The sequence below is a fragment of the Camelus dromedarius genome, chromosome 16, assembly GCF_036321535.1.
Source record: "Camelus dromedarius isolate mCamDro1 chromosome 16, mCamDro1.pat, whole genome shotgun sequence".
NCBI lineage: Eukaryota > Metazoa > Chordata > Mammalia > Artiodactyla > Camelidae > Camelus > Camelus dromedarius.
Genome location: NC_087451.1, coordinates 32,093,227 through 32,112,209, shown reverse-complemented (window position 1 = coordinate 32,112,209; position 18,983 = coordinate 32,093,227). Strand labels below are relative to the sequence as shown.

At 42.5% G+C, this 18,983-nt stretch overlaps 1 protein-coding gene across 1 annotated transcript in view; it reads right to left on the bottom strand.

Moving 5' to 3' along the window:
* GRB2 (growth factor receptor bound protein 2) overlaps positions 1–10,224 on the bottom strand; it is a 60,278-nt gene extending 50,054 nt beyond the window's left edge. Inside the window, exons 1-2 of the mRNA XM_010998391.3 lie at positions 10,003–10,224; positions 2,754–2,967 (exon numbers count right to left, since the gene is read on the bottom strand). Of these exons, the coding sequence (XP_010996693.1) occupies positions 2,754–2,831 (78 nt within the window). The 5' untranslated portion in view covers positions 2,832–2,967; positions 10,003–10,224. The remainder of the gene's footprint in view (positions 1–2,753; positions 2,968–10,002) is intronic.
* Positions 10,225–18,983: the final 8,759 nt, after the last annotated feature.

Below are 18,983 nucleotides of genomic sequence, written 5' to 3'. Positions count from 1 at the left end.
TCTTCCATTTCTATGCTCCAGAGCCCTCCCCACCCTTCCCCAAGAAAAACACAAGCTTTCATAAAAGGGAAATTAACAAAGGCAGATACATTGAAGCATTAAGTTCTATTTAAGGCCTCCAGTAAGATGTTTTAATTTTGCTCTTTTCTCAGGGCAGTACAAGTCAATGTGTAGATGGAAAGTAAGGAAGTGGTCTGATGGAGCACAGGGGTCAACATTCACCAAAAGTTAACCGGGAACTCCCAGACAGAGAATGTAATCCCTTGGAACTCTAGTTGGGGCAGAGGGCTAAGCCTCTTTCTACTTCATCATTTTCCAATAAAATGTACTCAATACCCAAGTGCACACGTCCCTTTCATCAACACAGGGCAAATATATCTCTATTTCAATCAAGGGAAACTGGCCAATGCTTTCCAGTCACTTCTAAACGTGTTCTGGTTCACAACTAACACCCTAAAGAGTTATCAAATCAAATCAGAGCCACTCAAATGAAACCAGTTACTCCTTGAATAATCAAAGAAGAAAACACTGCTTTTTTTTTTTAAAAAAACTAATAGCTATAAAGACAAAGCAATGTCCCTCCTCTTCACTCAGCTGCTTCACAGAATTATGAGACAAAGGGCAACCACTGTATCGTCACTCTTTTTTTGGAGTAAAGCCACAAGATTACTGACAAACAGCTAACAGCCACCATTCAAAAGCAATAATGGCACTATGACTTCATATGCCACTTATCTACCAAACTGGAAAGAACCAAATATATGTATTTTTCTCTCTCCCAGAAGAAAATCTGAAGGTAAATGTGGGCACTCTGATTCACTTTCTCTCCCATTATAAAAATTTCTAGGGGAACGTTAAACAGTATCATCTTCTCTAATTATAGGATGGGAAAGAAAGATGTCACACTTGTTCAAGGAGTTTACCAACTTAAATTGGAGAACTTATAAACTGTTCAGGTCTGAGACAAACTTCAGTGACAGTAAACAGGGAAAGTTCTTGTCTAAAAATTCTTAAAAAAAAAAAAAACAACAGACCTCAAAACTGCAGTTTTGTTTTAATTTGTTGCTTTAGCGTTAAATGTGCAATTGAACAGAGTTAGAGAAAAAAATATGAACTACCAGGCTCAAATTTCAAGTTCCTAGAGTAACTTTAATTGTTTATCTAATTTACATTTAGATAAAAACAAACAAAAGTTGGCTCCAAAGTATTTTTCTATAGGTGACAAGTCTGGCTACTTGAATAGCTAATCCCCTTTTTTTTAAGTAGCCAATCTTATGACATCAGGAGCAGGTTATCTGCTGAAAACAGTAATCACATAAAAAACATCAAATCACTTTCTCTGTATACCAATGATACAGAGTAATTTACTAAGTTATGTTTACTTTGATTTCTAGCTAAAGAAATAGAAACAGAAGATGTATTTCATTCTAAAACCTATAGCTGATTCTGTCTGCTTTCTGACAATTTAGCACTGACTTTGAGAATATCCTCAAAAAGCCTGGCATCACAAAAACAGCTTTGAAAAGAACACACACAGTTTCCTTCTCCTTAAAGGGCTCTTTATCACCTTCTATGAAGTACAACCTACATTTCTAACATCAAGAAACTACCGTGCAGATAACTTCAAAGCAGAACTCCACGCCTCAGGCAATGAGAGCAAAATAGTAACCATCTATAGGTCTGCCAAGCTTAAAAACAAAAACCACTAGTCCTTTTATAAAGAATCATATTTCTCTATTTCTATTTTTTTCCTCTTTATAAAAATCCTAATAATGGATGGCAAATTCCAACAATCAGACTGAGGTTCTGAGAGAAAAAAACGTCAAAACCCGAGACACAGTGAAGACTCAAACATTAAACTTCAGGTTTTCCTCAGTTAGAGTTGATACACCATTCGATAACACCCAGCCTTGTAAAAAAATAAATTACATATCCAAAAGGGCAAGTGCTCCAGTCAATTGGGTAAACACATAATTAACATGTGCCAGGTGGAAGCCGAATCTCATGTAAATAGCGGGGCTCAAAATGAGCTGCAAAATATACGGAAGCTTATTTTTAAACCGTCAGCAGGGTTTTTGTGTGTGTGTGCAATCAGAGTTTAATACAGGGAAATTGCTCCTCAAGTTCCATTTAAGAAAATCGAAATCTGACTTGTACAACAGCAAGTTGAACCTTGTCATTTAGAACTCCATTAGTTGTTTCACAAAGAAGAAAAATACAGAGGTTCTTTAATGAGTTTTGGCATATACTTCTGTCTCTCTAAAGTAGGGGAAATTAATTTCTAACCTACTAGGATCACATTCCAGAATGCAAAAATCTTTTGACTATGTAAAAGAAGACTAATTGAGTGTTTTTACATAAATGCTTCAAGTTTAGCCCTTTTTTAAAAAAAAACCCTCTAATTTTTAAGTAAAACTCTACAAGGTAAACCCATCTACTCATCTACTTCCTTACTCTAATCCCATTGCTTTGCCTCTACTTGAATTACCAATATTAACAAGCAAGGAGAAATGTTCACAAAGGCACCCACACAAAGGCAGTTAAAGACCATACACCACACCAAGCCTCTGAAGTCATATTTGATATTCTACTCAGCATCTATCTCAGCTAGCCAAATCACACACGATGGTAAATGTGAAAAGTGGGCAATGAAAAAAGAAGGAACACAGCTTCTTTGTGTGTTATCAGGGCAAAAAAAGGCAGGTGAGTACAAGGAGAGGGCGTCTGGGCATCTGCTGGGCATCAATGCTTACCTTGAGGATGTCCCCCCTTTTGAAGCTCAGCTCGTCGTCTGCGGTAGCTTTGAAGTCATATTTGGCGATGGCTTCCATTCTGAGCGGGGCTCAGTGCTCAGCAGCCCGAAGCAGGGGGAAGGGAGTCTTCCCGGCTGAAGCAACCCAGTGCTCTGGGCTCAGCCTCGCCTCTCTTCTCGGACTCGCTCCTGCACTCCGGACACACAATGCCACCCTGAATCAGAAGAGGAGTGATTGAGAGAAGTGGCTAGGATAGAAGGCAGCCCCGCCCTGCCAGTCGGCCAGTCGTCCCAGCCCCCACGCCCCCTGGCTCGGCCTGGCTCAGCCTGGCTCAGCCCTCCTCCCTCCCTCCCAGGCAAAAGCCCTGATCTCCTTCTTCCTCTTTCCAACCTCAGCCCCCAGGCGACTGACAGGCCTGCCGGCCAATGGCGACAGCTGCTCGAGCTATTCCAGAACACACTTCCTCTTCCTTCCCGCTGGGTGTGCTCGGTGTGCAGGAACCGGCTGGAGTCCCGAGCAGTCTCCGCCTTTCCTCCCTCACCCCTTACACTCTCTTCTCTGGGCACGAAATGCGGTCCACCAAAAGAAAGGCCTCACCCTGGGGATGGCACCCAAATTTTCTCAGTTAAATAAGCCTCTCCCTCCATTTTCCCTGCCAACCTTTCTGGTTCTTGAAAATGTTGGGTCCCCTAACCACAGTCAAAAGCCAGCAATGTGGGCTTTGGTCCTAGGCTGCTTTACCTGTTCTCAGAAACTAAACCTTGGTCTGCTCCTGGGAAAGGGGAGAAAATGAACCGAGGAACTACTTTTTCATTCAGTTTGCTGCTTGTCAGCACAGTGGCTCTCCCTCTCCACTTAACAACTGTGATCTGCAAGCTCAGGGGACCAGAAAAAGGCGCTTCAGCTCGGAGCCTTTTGCAAGTGGAGACCTGCTCTTGCATAAAGCTCCCTTGCAAAGGAGGGCTTTGGGGGCCCCAACAGCCCTTAAAATAGATGTCCAAGGTTCAGCATTCCGGAGTAGCCTCCACATTACTTCTAACTAGCTTGAGGAGCAAAGCTGAAGTCCTAATCTATACCTGAAAGGAATCCCTTTTTCATAATCTGAGCTGCCAGACACCTTGTCTGGGAGATGGTGCCAGAAAGCCAAACAGAAGTCTCTCTCAGTTACCCTAAGAACAGCTGCTTTTCTGGGAGCCAGGGGAGTACTAAACTGATCCAAATTGCATTTTGCAGGTAAAGATTCTGTAATATCCCTTAGGTAGTAGACCAGCTGAACCAAGGCAGTACAGACAATGGCTGCAGAAGCAAAGGGGGAAGTACAGCATCTCCAGCCAAGAGAATGGGATACAACCTAGACCTCTGCATAACAAAGGAAAACGAAGTCCCGTTCTTGTTGGGTCAGTCATTGGTTTCAAACAGTCTAAATAAAAGCAGAAGACAACACTGACAGTGGCAGAATGGGGACAGATTATTTATAGTGACACCCTTCTTCCATAATTACCACCTAGCAGAGAATTCATTTGAGGTTATTATTCTTTTGTTCTAAAGTTAACAACTGGGGCATAGCTGCAAATGAACTACAGAGTAAACCAGCTGGGAATATAATAGTAAGATTAGAGGGAAATGAATATTAAAAGGAGGAAAGAAATCATCTAGTAATAAGAAGTCCTTCAGTCAAATTCTGAAAGCCAAACATTCTCCTGCAGGTAACTAATAAGCCAAACCAGTGTTTTATTCTATCAGGCCAAATCTAGGATATCCTATGTTGTGCTGGCTCCCTGAGGGGAAAGCAAAGACAGAGTTCCAGCAAAAAAACAAAGATTAGTCTCAGGGTATCTATTTCTGTGAGTCCTTAAATACCCTTTACTTACACTCACCACTGTTGCTTTTTTATCAAATGAATACATGTATACAACTTTAAAAGTCAGAGTATCAAAAGGCTTATGAAAAAGGAGTTCCCTACCCCAATACCCACAAGCCATCCCCCTTGACTTTGTTTTTAGCTTTCTCTGTATTTACTCACAATATTTCTAAATAATATGCTCCTACATATGCTGTTTCTTAACTTATTCCAGCCATTTCCTATCACCTGGAAGATGAGGACCTGGCTGTTCCACCCCTGCTTGTTTTCCTTTGCCTCATCACAGTAACAACCCATATTCCAGTTTAAACAGCAGTACCACATTATGAAAGAGTGTTCACTGATGATGTAAATAATGTGTGACAACCAATGTTCCTTTCTAGCACAATCCTTCAATTTTTTTCCAGCATTAATAACTAATAACTGTCTTTTTTTGCTTACTTTCCAATGTGTATACTTACTTAAAAAAATTTTTTTTTTTTACAGATGCTCCAAAATCTCTGCCACACACCTATCAATATCTTCCACACCCTGACCTGACCATTTATTTTCATTGGTATCCTGGTCTGACCGTTGGAACTATATACCAAAGATGAGAAGCTTAATTACCTGCCCTCCCCCTAAAAAAACTTAAAAAAAAAAAAATGGGAAGCTGAAAAATAACTGAGCAAATCCAAAAAAACTGAGTTTCATTTTTGTAAAATGGAAATCAGATGGAAACCCAAAGCACTGTCACTGTCAAGGTACTATGTAGTAACAGGGCATAAACTTCTCATTCAGGATTCCAGATGACTGTAGTGTGACTGAACAGCCATGGCATAAAAACCAAGAGTTTTCAACGTCTTCCTGCTGTTACTCAACTTACCTACCACAGGTTTCCTAGAGAAAGTTTAAACAGACTAACACTCATGAAAATCAGGCAACTACTGCTTTGTGGGATACAGTTTGATAGAAATGAAAATCAGCTAATCAGTACTTCTGTGGCTGTGCCAAATAAAAATTAGCATCTCACAGAGAAAACTGGAAGAAGACAGCATATTAAGCTATCCACAGAAAAGCACACAGGCTAAAGGAATTCAGAAGGGTGTGTTTCATTATTAAGACAGAAAAAAAAAACATTCTATCACATACACCACACTAATTACTTTAAAAAAAAAAAAAGAAAGAAATGTCAACGTGGACACCATGTATAATGATCTTAACAGAGTAGACGTTGCTGTTCATTTCCCAAGAAAACGGGCTGAGAGTACACATAACACTGAAGCCTAATGAGAGTATGTCTGAACTGAACTGGTACCAGCACACACCCTGCAGGCCCATCACAAGCAGAGAATTTTTAACAAGGCAAGTGCAGCTTGAATTATACATTTAAAGCAATGTGCACTGTATCCTAAACTGCAGTCTCCTAAAGGTATTTGTAGGATTTTATTTTCTTTCTTCTATTCAACTCTCTTCTTCCCAAAATTGACAGAAAATAAAATACATGATGCTTTACTGGGGCAGTACAGCTTAGTGTTAAGTCTGCATGGTTTGCAAAGGCAGGCTGGCCCCGGGTTCAAGCAATAACCCTGATGCTTACCAGCTATAATTTCGGGAAGCCTTTTTAATAAGCCCCAGTTTGTCTCATTGGTAAAATAGGGATAATATCACCTATTTTATAAGACTCATTGAGCATTAAATTAGGTAATATAGGTAATAGACATACATGAAGTGCTTTGAACAGAGCCTGACACAAAGTCACTCAAAATAAGTTAATATGTGACTCTACTTAAAATACATGATAAGATGTTCATCTTAATTATTAAAAACAGCAAATTAAAACAATGAGATTTCTTTCACCTACGTGGCAAATTTTTAAAAGATATGTAATATCCAGTCTCTGCAATACTCTGGATAAACAGATTCTCAGACTCTTTATTCTACCAATGTTTATTAACATTTTAAGCAGGTACTATGTGCCTGACTTTATGGTTGGCACTGGATTATAATAATAAAACCGTCACAGAGCCTACACTCTAGCAGGGAATTAATTAATTCAATCTTTTTGGAGAGTAATTTTGTAGTATCTTTTGACAATTTTAAACTACATACCCTTGGATAAGTAATTCCAGATTTATCTCTTTAAAATACTGACCAAAAACTGTGTGCAAAATACATATATCCCTGATTAATATCTATGAACATAATAACTAACAAGTATCTTTCTATATAAGTACCAAGATACGTTATTAAGCTTAAAAAAAACTGCAGAAAAATTACAGTTTATCTCATTTCTGTAAAGCAAAATAATATACATCAATGTGTGCCCCCAACCCCCCCCCCAAAACCCAAAACAAAATGTTAACAGTGATTACCTTTGGAAGTGAGATCACAGAATATTTTTACTTTCTATACCATACACCTGAATTGTATTTCCATTGTTTTTACTGTAAGCATGCGTTTGTAGTTAGAAAAAAACAAAAACAAAAATCTTACTGATGCTCTGGAGTTAGACCTGGATTCAACTGTCACTTTACCACTGGCTGAGTGGGCGACACTGGAGAAATGACTAACGTTCTCTAATCCTTAGTATTCCCTCAGCTAGAGAATGGGGGAAATAACAGCATCTACACCTTATATGGTCATTTGACTAATTAAAAGAGACAACACCTGTAAAAGGCCTCAGCCCAGCCCCTGGCATAAAGTGCTAAGAGCTGTCAACTAGCATCAGTTGACTTTTCAAATATCAGTCCACATGTTCTCACAGTCAGTCTGGAACTTCCATCTACATACAGACTCAGAAGAACCCTCTGGTTGGCAAATTAACAGCCCTATTAAGTATAAACTTTAAATGGCTCCACATCAAGTCCAAACAATGCTCAAATATTCACACTTATAAAAAACTAATCACATCTATAGTCACTTATTCTAATAGGCCTTTAAATATTTATTCCATATATACAGAAAGCATAATTTTGAGCTGAGTAATTTAAAGCCACACTCCAGTCCCATTAATTTACGGATGCATTCTGTAACAACAGTTTTGGTCCTTGGACCAGCTGCATCAAATCATCCCATTCAGGGACTGATTCACTGTGCCCTTCTGGAGTTCTGCAATGTAGTGGCCTTAGGCCCGGAACCTAATTTGAAATAAGATTCACAGGTAATTCTTATGCATGCTAATTTTTTTTAAATCACTGCTATACAGTAACGGTGCCTTTATTGGATTTCAAACTTTGCTACAGTGTCTTTGCATAAAATGAAAATAATGCATATTCACTTAGCACAACTGGGAAAAGGCCAACTTTGACAAATAAAACCAAAGGCTCTCAATGGCCGTTCAGTAGTGCCGGAAAGGTCTTCTGAATTAAGGAACCATTAATGTCTCTCAGGAGAGCTTGGTGGGTCTCTAATCTTTATTACTTCATTTCTCCAAAATCTGTTACTCTTCTGTTCTAGGTAATGATTAAAACTGTTGCTGCATAACCTGCAACGTGAGAACAGGAATTACTGAGAAAAATTCTCTAAGCACCATCAACTAGTATTATTTAAAATCTAGTAATCCCTCAAGTCTGAATACATCTGCTGAGGAAGTAAACTGCCTCAAGCGTTTAAATGCCTGCTTCCAGTATCAAAGAAAGCTGATTACAAGAATTAACCGTTTTTAAATTTTGGGATTCAGGAAATTTTGAACAAAGGAAGAAGCAACAGAACAAATAATTTCTTCCTGTCAAAAAAAAAAAAAAAAAAACCCAACCCAACAGCAATAACAAAGAGGGCTGATTACAGCATAAGTGGGAAAAGACACCTGATTTTTTAAAAGCCTGGTAAAGAATAAATTTAGTATTATCACAACAGGCAACTTTAATTAATTCATCACTGGTCTAAAATTCTCTTCCCTTAAATGTTTCGAGCTTTCTTAGTTCTATTGTAATATAGGTCTATGGTTGGTTTTCATTTTTAACATTCATCACCCCCACTAAAAGCCAAAGAGAAGTCACACAACCCCCAAATCAACCAAATCTTCCTTACTAACATAAAAGAGACACAGGAAGGAAAGTGTGAGCAGGCACGAAAACGTGATCTAAAAGTGAAGAAAACAACTAAAACACAAAAATACAAGCAAGCTACGCTTGTCACCTACTGGCAGTATTGATTACTTACGGCTGATTTCAATTCTTTGCGCCTCCCAGTTCCCAGGGGAAGAACTTAAGTCTCCCATAGCTCTCTAGCAACCCTTCTGGCTAACTGAAGGAACACAGTGCTCGCTTACAAATAAAGGATAAAGCAGGAAAGAGGGCATCTTCCCAGGAGAAACGGAATCTTTAAATGACGGAGAAAACAAATTGTACCGAAGAGCAGAAACCTCGAAAAATTATGCCACAGAGGGGACAATAAGGAGGAAGGGGAAGTAGATGGGGGAAGGGGGGGAGGGGGCAAGTGACTTGCATTATACGAGTAAGCATTTAGTGCCCGCAGGGCAATGGAGAAAAGTAGGGAAAAAAGGAAGGCAACAACAGGGGAGGGCAAAGTGAAAGAGGGACTAGAAAGCCAGAGACTAATGCTCATTTCCCTCGTGTGTCTTTCCACTCTTTTCTGAGAATCAATCAAAAGACAGACTGCGAGGGCACTTCGGCTCCTCTGCAAATTATACTTTTATTGCATCTGAAGCCAGCCCAGAGTAACTCCCTAAATAAGCTTATACGGCTTACATATACACGGAGAGCACTGCAAATGAGGAATACCAGAGATTCCCTCTCCTCTCTCACTGAAACCTTTCCTCGGAGCATTCCAATCAACTGCTGCTTATTTCTCTTGACAAGTATCTTTCAGAGTAGTTCAAAAATAAACAAACAACAAACAACGAAGAAGCAAAGGCATCTCGACCGGCTCGAGCAGCGAACGTTCTAACTCATAGTAATTATAGGGTTGGTGGGTTTCCTCCCAAAATTCGGCCCCCAAACACCAGGAGATGGTGACGTGGTGGCCTTGCAGGTCGAAGGAGCATCAATCACCACACTTGGAGCCCGCTGCGAATCCCCCGCCTCCCGGGCCAAGTCAGACTGACTCACAGAATGAGTACCCTGTGCTCTCGGGCTTCTCCCGGGCCCCTTCTGCGCAAACCCGCGTAAAGAAGGCATGAAACTTAACAAGGAGCCCCCGGCCTCTGGCCCGGGGCTCCGTCCGGAACCAAGATTCGGGGAAGAATGGCCCCCAGGAAGGAAGCACCCCAAAAGGGGAAACGTGAAGCCCGGAGCCCAGGGATTCCGCTCCCCGCCCCTCGCGGCCCCGACCCCCAGGCCCGGCAGCCCGCGGTGCGCTGGGCCCGGTCCCTCCAGGCCATCTCCCGCCGTGGAGCCCAGAAGAAGGGGCACAGGAGCAGCGCTGCCGCCGCCGCCAGCCACTCACCGTGGCGCAGCTGCTCCGCTCAGCGTCTGGCCAGCCCCTCCGCAGCGGTGCGAGCGGCCGCCGACCCCGCTGCTGCTCCCCGAGGGCAGCTCCTGTTCCCGTCGCCGTCACCGCCACAGTCTTCGCCGCCACTGCCGCCACTGCCGCCGCCGCCGCCGCCGTCCGGTAGCCGAAGCAGCACAGCCGCCTCGCTTCCGCTCCTCGTCCGGGTCCCGCGAGAACTTCCCCGCGCGGCTCCGCCCCGCCCCGCCCCCGCGAGACTTCCCCGGCGGAAAAGGCCCAGAGCGCAAGCGCTCTTTCTCTCCGGGCCCCGGCAGGTAGACCTGCTACAGGCCAGGGCGCAGGCGCCAGGCCGCCCCGCAGCAGGTGGCACCCGCAGGGCTCCACCCCCGGGCCGCTGTAACCCTCTCGGTGCCAGAGTGGGTAAATTACAGCTTGGCCCTGAAGGAGTAACTAACTCTTTAACCGCTTCCTAATCACTTCCCTTCCCTTTCCATCAAACCAGGGCAATTTGGAGGAGGGAAAGGGAGGGGGGAAGGGGAGCGAGCAGGAAATCTCCCTCCCGCACGAAGCACTTCAAATAGAGGACCAGGTCTCGAAATATTTGAGAATTCGGTCCAAACTCTGCAGTGTTAGATGAGTTCATATATTCATTCGTTCATCGGTTGAATCAAGTGCCTAATACGTGATAAGCACCGTGCTAGGTATAGGAAGTACAACGACGAACAGAAATCCCGGCACTCAAGGAATTCACGGAGGAATAGAAGAAAAGTAGACAAATAATACCAAAAGTACTGTCAGAATTGTTTGGAAAATGCTAAGGAGGCCAAAACATGGGGAGGAGGGGTCGGTACTCTGCCCATCTCAGAAAAACCTTCTCAGAGGTGGTGATGTGGTGATGTCTGAACTGAGTCTTGGAGGATGAGTAGGAGTTCGCCAGAAAAGTCGGGGTAAGGCCATTCTAGGTAAAGGGAATGGCACGCACGTGCAAAGGATCGGAGGCGTGAGAGTCGTGTTCTGTGCGATGCTAAGTAGTTCGCTTCCTGTATGAGGCGAGGTGAGTTACTGGGGAGTGGCAGAAGATGAATCCTGGAGAAGTAACTTATTTTTCAGTTCCAAAAGCGCTTTCCAGTTACAGGAGAAAACGGAGCATCTAATGGTAATGTGTTTCCTGGAAGCCAACAAAATAGCTAGAGATGAGAATAACCAAACATCTGATACTATGGTGAAAACAAGCCCACTGAAGTAAGGAGAATGAATTGTTTTTTCACTAAGTATTTATTGATCCTTAACTGCATGCAAGGCGCTAGGCTGAGTGATAGATGAACCCTACAAAACCTCTGCTTTCAGCAGTTTGTCATCTAGAGGAGAGTTGCCTAGTCTTCAGGGCAAAACCGTTGGCCCTAAGTACCATTGAACTACATGTAGGATTGCAGAGGAGGGAGCCAGTTGGTGCTCAGGTAATCAGGGAGGACTTGGTGTTTGAACTGCAACATGAAAGCAGGGAAGGACGAGTGATGGGATCAGCCAGTATTTCAGATTGGCCAGAGTTTAGGACTTAGGGGGAAAAGTAATAAGAGGCAAGGCCAAAATGTGTGGCTTAGGCTTCACTGACAAGTGACGTGCAACCTCTGAAGGTTTTTGAGCAGATGTCTGATATAAGGTGCAAACAACAAGAGGACCATCTATTTACCACCTGATATATACTAAAGCCATAGTGTTGCTACAGTGGATAATATCCCCATTTTACAGACTGGGAAATTGAGGTTAGAAACTCATCCAAGGAAATCCGAATATAGTAGATCTGAGATTTGAACCTAGATCTGTCTTGTCCTAAAACCCGTATATATTTTTTCCCACTATGATACTTTTTCCTAGAATGGTGGCCACTAAAAAAATAGAAATGAAAGGGAAGGACTTAGCTGCTGAGCAGAGTAGAAGAGGAAGTGAGGGAAGAGTTTCAGTTCTTTATTTTGAGTGGGAAGAACGGCAGAGAAATTTACTAGGCCAGAGGAGGAGCTGACTGGGGAGGAGGTTGGGGGTGGGGGAGGTGTACAGGGAAAGGACAGGTAAGAAGATGGTGATGATGCCCCAATTTGGGAAATGTAGAGACTCGAAGATGGAAATCTCCAGTAGGTCATTGAAAAGCTCAATGCATTCATTCTTTCTGTCCATAGCATTAGCTGAGCATCTGTCCTGCAGACAGCAGGACAAGCTGTCACAGAGCTTGCAGTCTAAAGGGGAAGACAGACCTCTGAGAACAGGATACACTTAGGACTGGCAGCTTTGGGAGCATAAAGCAGGGAACCTGACCTAATCCAGGATCAGGGAAGACTGAGGAGGGAGGTTTAAACTGAAACCCTGGTTAGCCTGAGAGGAAAAGAATGTTCCAGAAAAGGGTGCAAAGTCCAGGCAGTAAGAGAGAACTCCAAGAAGCCATTTACAGCTGGGATGAATAAGAATGTGGCACGTGGGTGAAGCATTCAGAGAGGTGCCTACAGGGCCTTTCAGTGTTGCGAAAAACTGGGGACTTGAGGGGGAAGGTATAGCTCAGTAGTAGAGCTCACACTTAGCATGTATGAGGTCCTCGGTTCAATCCCCAGTACCTCCACTAAAAAAAAAAAAAAAAGAATTAAAAAATACATAAATAAACCTAATTACCTTCCTCCCCTGCAAAAAAAAACAACAAAAAATTTTTAGTAAGTAAATAAATAAACCTAATTATCTCCCCCTTCAAAAAATAAATAAAATAAAAATAAACTGAATAAATCTATTAGAAAGTGTTTTTTAAAAAGTGAGCATGCAAACTAACAAAAAATAAAGTTAAAAAGAAAAACACTAGGGACTTGATTCTATGGGACACTGAAGCAGGGGTGGACTGTGGGCAGATTTTCATCTTCAGAATATTTTATTGCTCTAGCTGCAGAATGGAAAATCAATTGGAACTAAGCTGTTTATCCACAGGAAAATGTCCTAAGACCTGTGCAAGACCCTTATGGATCTGGTCCCTGCCTGCCAGCCCCACTCTCTCAGTCTCCGGCCAACACACACCACCACTACTAAACCACTGTGGTTTCCGGAAGGTGCCATGATCTTTTGAGTGTCCATATCTTTACACATACAGTTTCCTCTGCTTGGTTGGTCTTCTCCCCTTGCTTTAGGCCCCCCAAGTCAGTTTTAGGGTTTCTTCCTCAAAATTCCCACTGTGCCTCCAATCTCATTGCAGCATAATGGTTGGTTCACTTCCTCCCTTCATCCTCTACCAAATCCTCTACAAGCTCCCAGACAAAGAGGACCAAATCTTCTCGCAGTTGTATTCCCAGCCCCCAGCCCACTGCATACAGTGAATTAAAGGATGGATGGATGGATGGATGAATAAATACCAGAAGTTGACCAGAGATAAAGATGTGGCTGCTTTTCTGTGCAATGTGATCTTTGAAGCTAAGGAAGTGGGTGAGATCTCAGAAGAGACTAGATACCCTAACAGAACAGGAAAAAAAAAAAAAAAAGATACACTTTCTTTTAAAATTAATAAAACAGACTCTGAGTATGTCTATGTAAAAATGTATGCCTATGGGCCAGACTTGGAAGTGAACATTTAAAAGTAAAAATAATTGTGTTGTAATGAAGTCACTGTGGATGACTCAAAAAAAAAAAAATCCACATTTGTTACATTGTCTTTTTGATCAAAAATTTATTTCTGCAGACGCAGACTCAGAAACTTGAGAGAACGCTGCCCAAGATCATTCTATACAGAGAAACAATCCACATTAGTGGATTACAATGAGTAAATATTAACAAAAATGGCTCATGTTAAATAGGAAAAAAGTTGGAGCAAGAGGCAAATTGTAAAGTAAAAGCCACACCCTGGTATGAAAAGCTGTTGTAACTGTAGCAAAACTTGCTAATTGCAGATTGGCCACATCAGTTGCTTCGGAATGCACAAATTAATCACCAAAACGGCTCTCGCTTCGGTTGGGGTTTGCGGTTATTTTTAGTCGTCAGAAAGGGTTTCTCACTTTGCTTTCTCTGAGTTGTGGTGCTGCCGCCTGCCGGTAAGAACTGGACATTGCCCTGGCATTAACTGAACCTTGAAATCCCATCTCAGGCACCTCCTCTGAGCCCACTTTTCCGAGCTTCTCTTTAGTGGGAAAGAACGAGACAGCCAGTGACCACTAAAATTTGGTCATTGAAATTCTACTCCCACCTGCTCAATTGATCTTGGAAATTCTCATCTTGGAATTTGCTTTTTTCTACTTGTGAGCCACGGCTGAGATACACACCTCTTGGGCTTTGAGGGTGGCCTCTGATGCTGTGTCTACCACTGGGACACCAAGTCCTGTGACTTCCCTTCCTTGACCTCCTGACTCCAATTCCATCACCCGACCTGGTCCACACCACCGTCTTTCCTGGGGGGCTGCTCTGGCCTGTTCACTGATCACCCTGCCCCCTTCCAAGTCATTATCTACACTGCAGCCGGAGCGGGCTTTCTGAAATACAAATCCAATCAGGGGGTCACAGATAAGGTCCCTACGAGTCCCACATGACCCTCGTGGCTGGCCCTGCCAGTAACTCCAGCTTCATCCTTTGAACCCATCTGTCTCTACTGTTTCAAATGACTTGCAGTTTCCTGAATGACTCTACCATTCTCTTATGACCTAGGTTTTGTGCAAACTGCTCCTTTGGGCTGGAGTGCCTCTTCTCCCTGCCTTCCCTGTCATCACCTGGCTCCTGTCTGTGCTCCAAATCTCAACTCAGTGCCACCTCCACCAGGAAGCCTTCCATGATGCTCTGGTCCCTCCAACATGTTCTCATAGCACCCTCAGCCACAGCATCACTGCGTTTTCATAAAGCCATATGTGAGCCATTTACTTTCTTGTACTCCCCTTTAGTCCACACGTTCCTCAAGGACGGGGACCATGTCTTATTTTTTTGGCTCCTCACACCTGGCCTAATGCCTGGTAATTAATGTTTAGCAACCAAATGATAGGCTGGCGTAAGGCATGCTAGAAGGAGCCTTCAAAAAAGGTAAATGGAAATAAGGGAGAGAAAGAGTAGATAAGAAAGTCTGGGAAGAGGAATAGGAGAAGGGAAAGAAGGAAAGAAGTAGAGAGAAAAGGGGTACGTCTGATGGGGAGCATTAGAGTTCCCTTACCTTCCTCAGTTATTACTAAGAGCCATTAATGTCAAAGCATTAGAATTTGATTTTCCTAAAATATTGATCACTCTCCATTTTTTTGTATGCATTGATGTAAGTCATAGTAAAGTAGCCAGCTATAATTTTGTAATTTCTTTCTTATCTATCTTCTTCTTTCCATATTCTTGTCCCTCACTCTTCTTTCCTCTTTGGTCATTCCCCAAATCAGTTTTATCACACAATATTCATTTATTCAACTAACTTTTATTGAACACTGTGTGCAAGATTGGAAACTAGGGACCGTGGTGGACAGGAAAAAAATGAATTTTTACAAGTCAGGGTTCCTAAGAATTTTATAAACTACAGTGGTGAGAAAGCCTGACTCCAGATGATGTAATACAACAGGACAAGTGCTCTAGGAGGACTGGGACTCAGGGTTAAGGGAGGCCAGGAGAGAGAGAGAACTTGGGGACAGGGAGTCCAGGAAGGCTTCATGGAAAAGGCATTATCTGAGTTGTCTTGAAGAACAGCTAACATTCTAATAGGTAGAATCAAGTGGAGGCCCCTCTAGACCAAATAGCAAGTTTTTTAAATGGAGAAAAGGGTCGACAATTCTTCTCCAAAGTAGCAGCTCTCACATTTTAATACATAAGAGAATTGCCTGGGGACCTGTTAAAAATACGAGCTCCAGTGACCCAGAGATATTCAGCTGATTAGGTCTGAGAAAGGCTCAGAAATATGCATTTTAAATAAGCAGTTGCAGGTAATTCTTAGGCTGGTCATCTTTAGACCAGACTTTGAGAGACAGTGTGTACTGAATAATTGAGTCCTGGGGACTCTGGGATCTTGCTGACATGCCCTAGATTACAGGAATCAGAATGTGAGTTGCTTTGGGGAGGAGAGAACTTGGGACTCATCCCCTAGAGTACTCCTCTAGTCTTAAGCTGCCTGCAGCTGATAAATGCCAGTAAAGCCCATTGGTGTGGTCAAGGTCTGGGCGGGTGGCACTTCTCGGCACCACATTGTAAATAAATTAAAAAAATAAAAGCCCAGATAAGCAAATGGACTCTGATCCCGACAGCTCTCTGTAGCCCTGCCAGAGTCAAGTTCAGAGGAGGCTGGCCCTTCTCCGTTCCTTCTGTTTTGGTTTCCAAGTTGCTCTCTCATTAGAACACATTCTGTTCATTACAGTGATGAAGTCAATTCCATTTTGGCTGTGAGCTAAATTGCAAGTGGTGTATCCAAAGAGTGGAAATTTCCCCACTGTTCCCATGCTTATGAGAGAGAAGCATTAGCAATTGGTTATATTAACCTTATAAAAATAATTCAGTATTCTACCTATGAGACTCTATCTTCTTCTCCCTTAAAATTTCCCACTTAAAAAAAAATTGAGCCTCTGCTGCCCTTTTGCTTTTTAATTTTTTTTGCAAACTAAGTTTTGATTAGACAAGTATTACATGAACCCATCCTCCCGTGAAAGATGAAAATGTTATATTTAAGACTAGCTGACAGGGATTGAGCATGAATTTGGGGCCAGGAAAAGTCTAAGGGCTTTATGTGCATTACCACCTTTAGCTGTCACAATAACCTTACATGGTAGACATTATGACTATGCCCATTTTACGGATGGGGAAATTAAGTGTTTCCAAAAAGAGGGGAGAGTCTGCTGTGTCCAATATTGCTAAATAGAATGGGAGGCAAGATGAAGGCTTGGAATCAACCAGCGAATCTGGAGAGATGGAGATTGTTAGTGATATTGACAAGAACAGTCTTCATAGGAGGTGGGTGAGAGTCTGATTGCAGGAGATTGGAGAAAGAACTGGTGGAAAGAAAGGATGGGACATAAGGAAGTGCAAGCAGCCAGGAAAGGTAACTCTGTAAGAGTTTTGCTATAAAGCAGAGCAGAGAGATTTGGATAGCTGAGGAAGGGATTTTAAATAGAGGACCTATTAGGGCATGTTTTGTGTGCTGAAGGGAACTATCTGGTAGAGAGGGAAACTTTAGGATACAGGACAGAGAAGGGAATTGGGAGCAGAGTCCTTGCAATTTACCCATTTTCATGGACAAGGTGTGGCATATGTCAAAACAGATGTGGGTCGGTGGGTGGCAATGGTGGTGGGAAGATGCAATCCTTCTATACTGATGGCTTCTGTTCCCTTAGTTAAATGAGTGGGGTGAACACCTGATGTGGAGGAGGGGAGAAGAGTGCAGGAGGTTTTTTATTTGTTTTCGGTTTTTAGTGGAGGTGCTGGGGATTGAACTTGGGACCTCATGCATGCTAAGGATGTCCTCTACCACTGAGCTACACCCTCCCCCTAGGAGATTTGTTTTGATTGGAAGGTATGAAACTGAACTTCTGGACTAAGGGGGAGCAAATCGATGTAGGAAACACCACAGGTGGTGCTAAGGTCCCACCTGGATTTGGGATTGTAGATTTAAAAGAGGCCACTCAGCCTGGTTACCTGTGTTTAACCAGTTACATTCAGCTGCCTGGTTGCAGACACAGGACAGCTGAAGAACCTGGTTGAGCCTGGTTGGGGTTTTGCCAGGCAAACTTCACCAAAGGAGGAAGGGGTCAGGGTGCTGAGGGTGCATGCAAGGCACTAGACGCAGCGATGGGGTGTGGACTCTAAGCCAGGCAGAAAAGAAAGTGGGGAGGGGAGTAAGCTTTTGTTGGGGGCAGAATTTCATTTTGGGAAGATGGAAAATGTTTTGGAGATGGACAGTGGTGACGGCGCAACATCGTGAATGTACTTAATGCCACTGAACGGTACACTTTAAATGGTTAAAAGGGTAAATACTATGTTATGGATATATTACCACAATAACAAATTTTAAAATACGTCGAAAATTTAAAAATACCAGATCGATACCTGGTCCCATCCCAGATAAATTAGACTCTCTGGAGTTGAGGGTCTGGACATGAGTATTTTAAAAGACTGAAATTGCTGAGTTAGTGTGTTTTTTCCCTCATTCATTTCATGAACACATCGAATGCACATTATGAGATTGGCATAGGGGGCACACTGGTAAATTTAAGGACAAGGCTCCTGTCTCGTGGAGTTGACAATCCTATATGGAAAGGTGAACAACAAATCAGTCAACAAATATTTTATGTTTTTTCTAAATTAAAGTATAGTTGATTTACAATGTGTTAGTTTCTGGTGCACAGCATAGGGATTCAGTTATACATTTATATATATTCTTTTTCATAATAAGTTATTATAATAAATTGAACATAGTTCCCTGTGCTAACAGTAGGACCTTTATGTTTACCTGTTTTATATTTAGTAGTTTGTATCTTCAAATCCCAAACTTCTAATTTATCCCTCCCCTCTCTTTCCCCTTTGGTAACCTTAAGCTTGTTTTTTTATGTCAGTGAGTCTGTTTCTGTTTTGTAAATAAGTTCACTTGTATCACATTTTAGATTCCACATGTAAGTGATATCATATGGTATTTGTCTTTCTCTGTCTGACTTACTTCACTTAATATGATCACCTCTAGGTCCATCCATGTTGCTGCAAATGGCATTATCACATTCTTTTTTATGGGTGAGTAGTATTCCATTGTAGATATATACTTACCACATCTTCTTTAACCAGTCATCTGCTGAACAAGTAAATATTTAACAATTTTCAGAAGCCTGTGTCAACCGTCTAAGGGAGTCTGGACTGGGACGATGTGTTGGAGGTGGACAGAAGGGGCATGGGGATGGGCAGACCTGAGCTCTTCATTGCAGGGGGAAACCTCAGGTTGCAGCAACAGAGCGTGGAGACCTGTGATTTCCACTTGCTGGTGGACTGAACGTGAGAGGTGAGGGAGAGTGAGAAATGAAGGATGACTC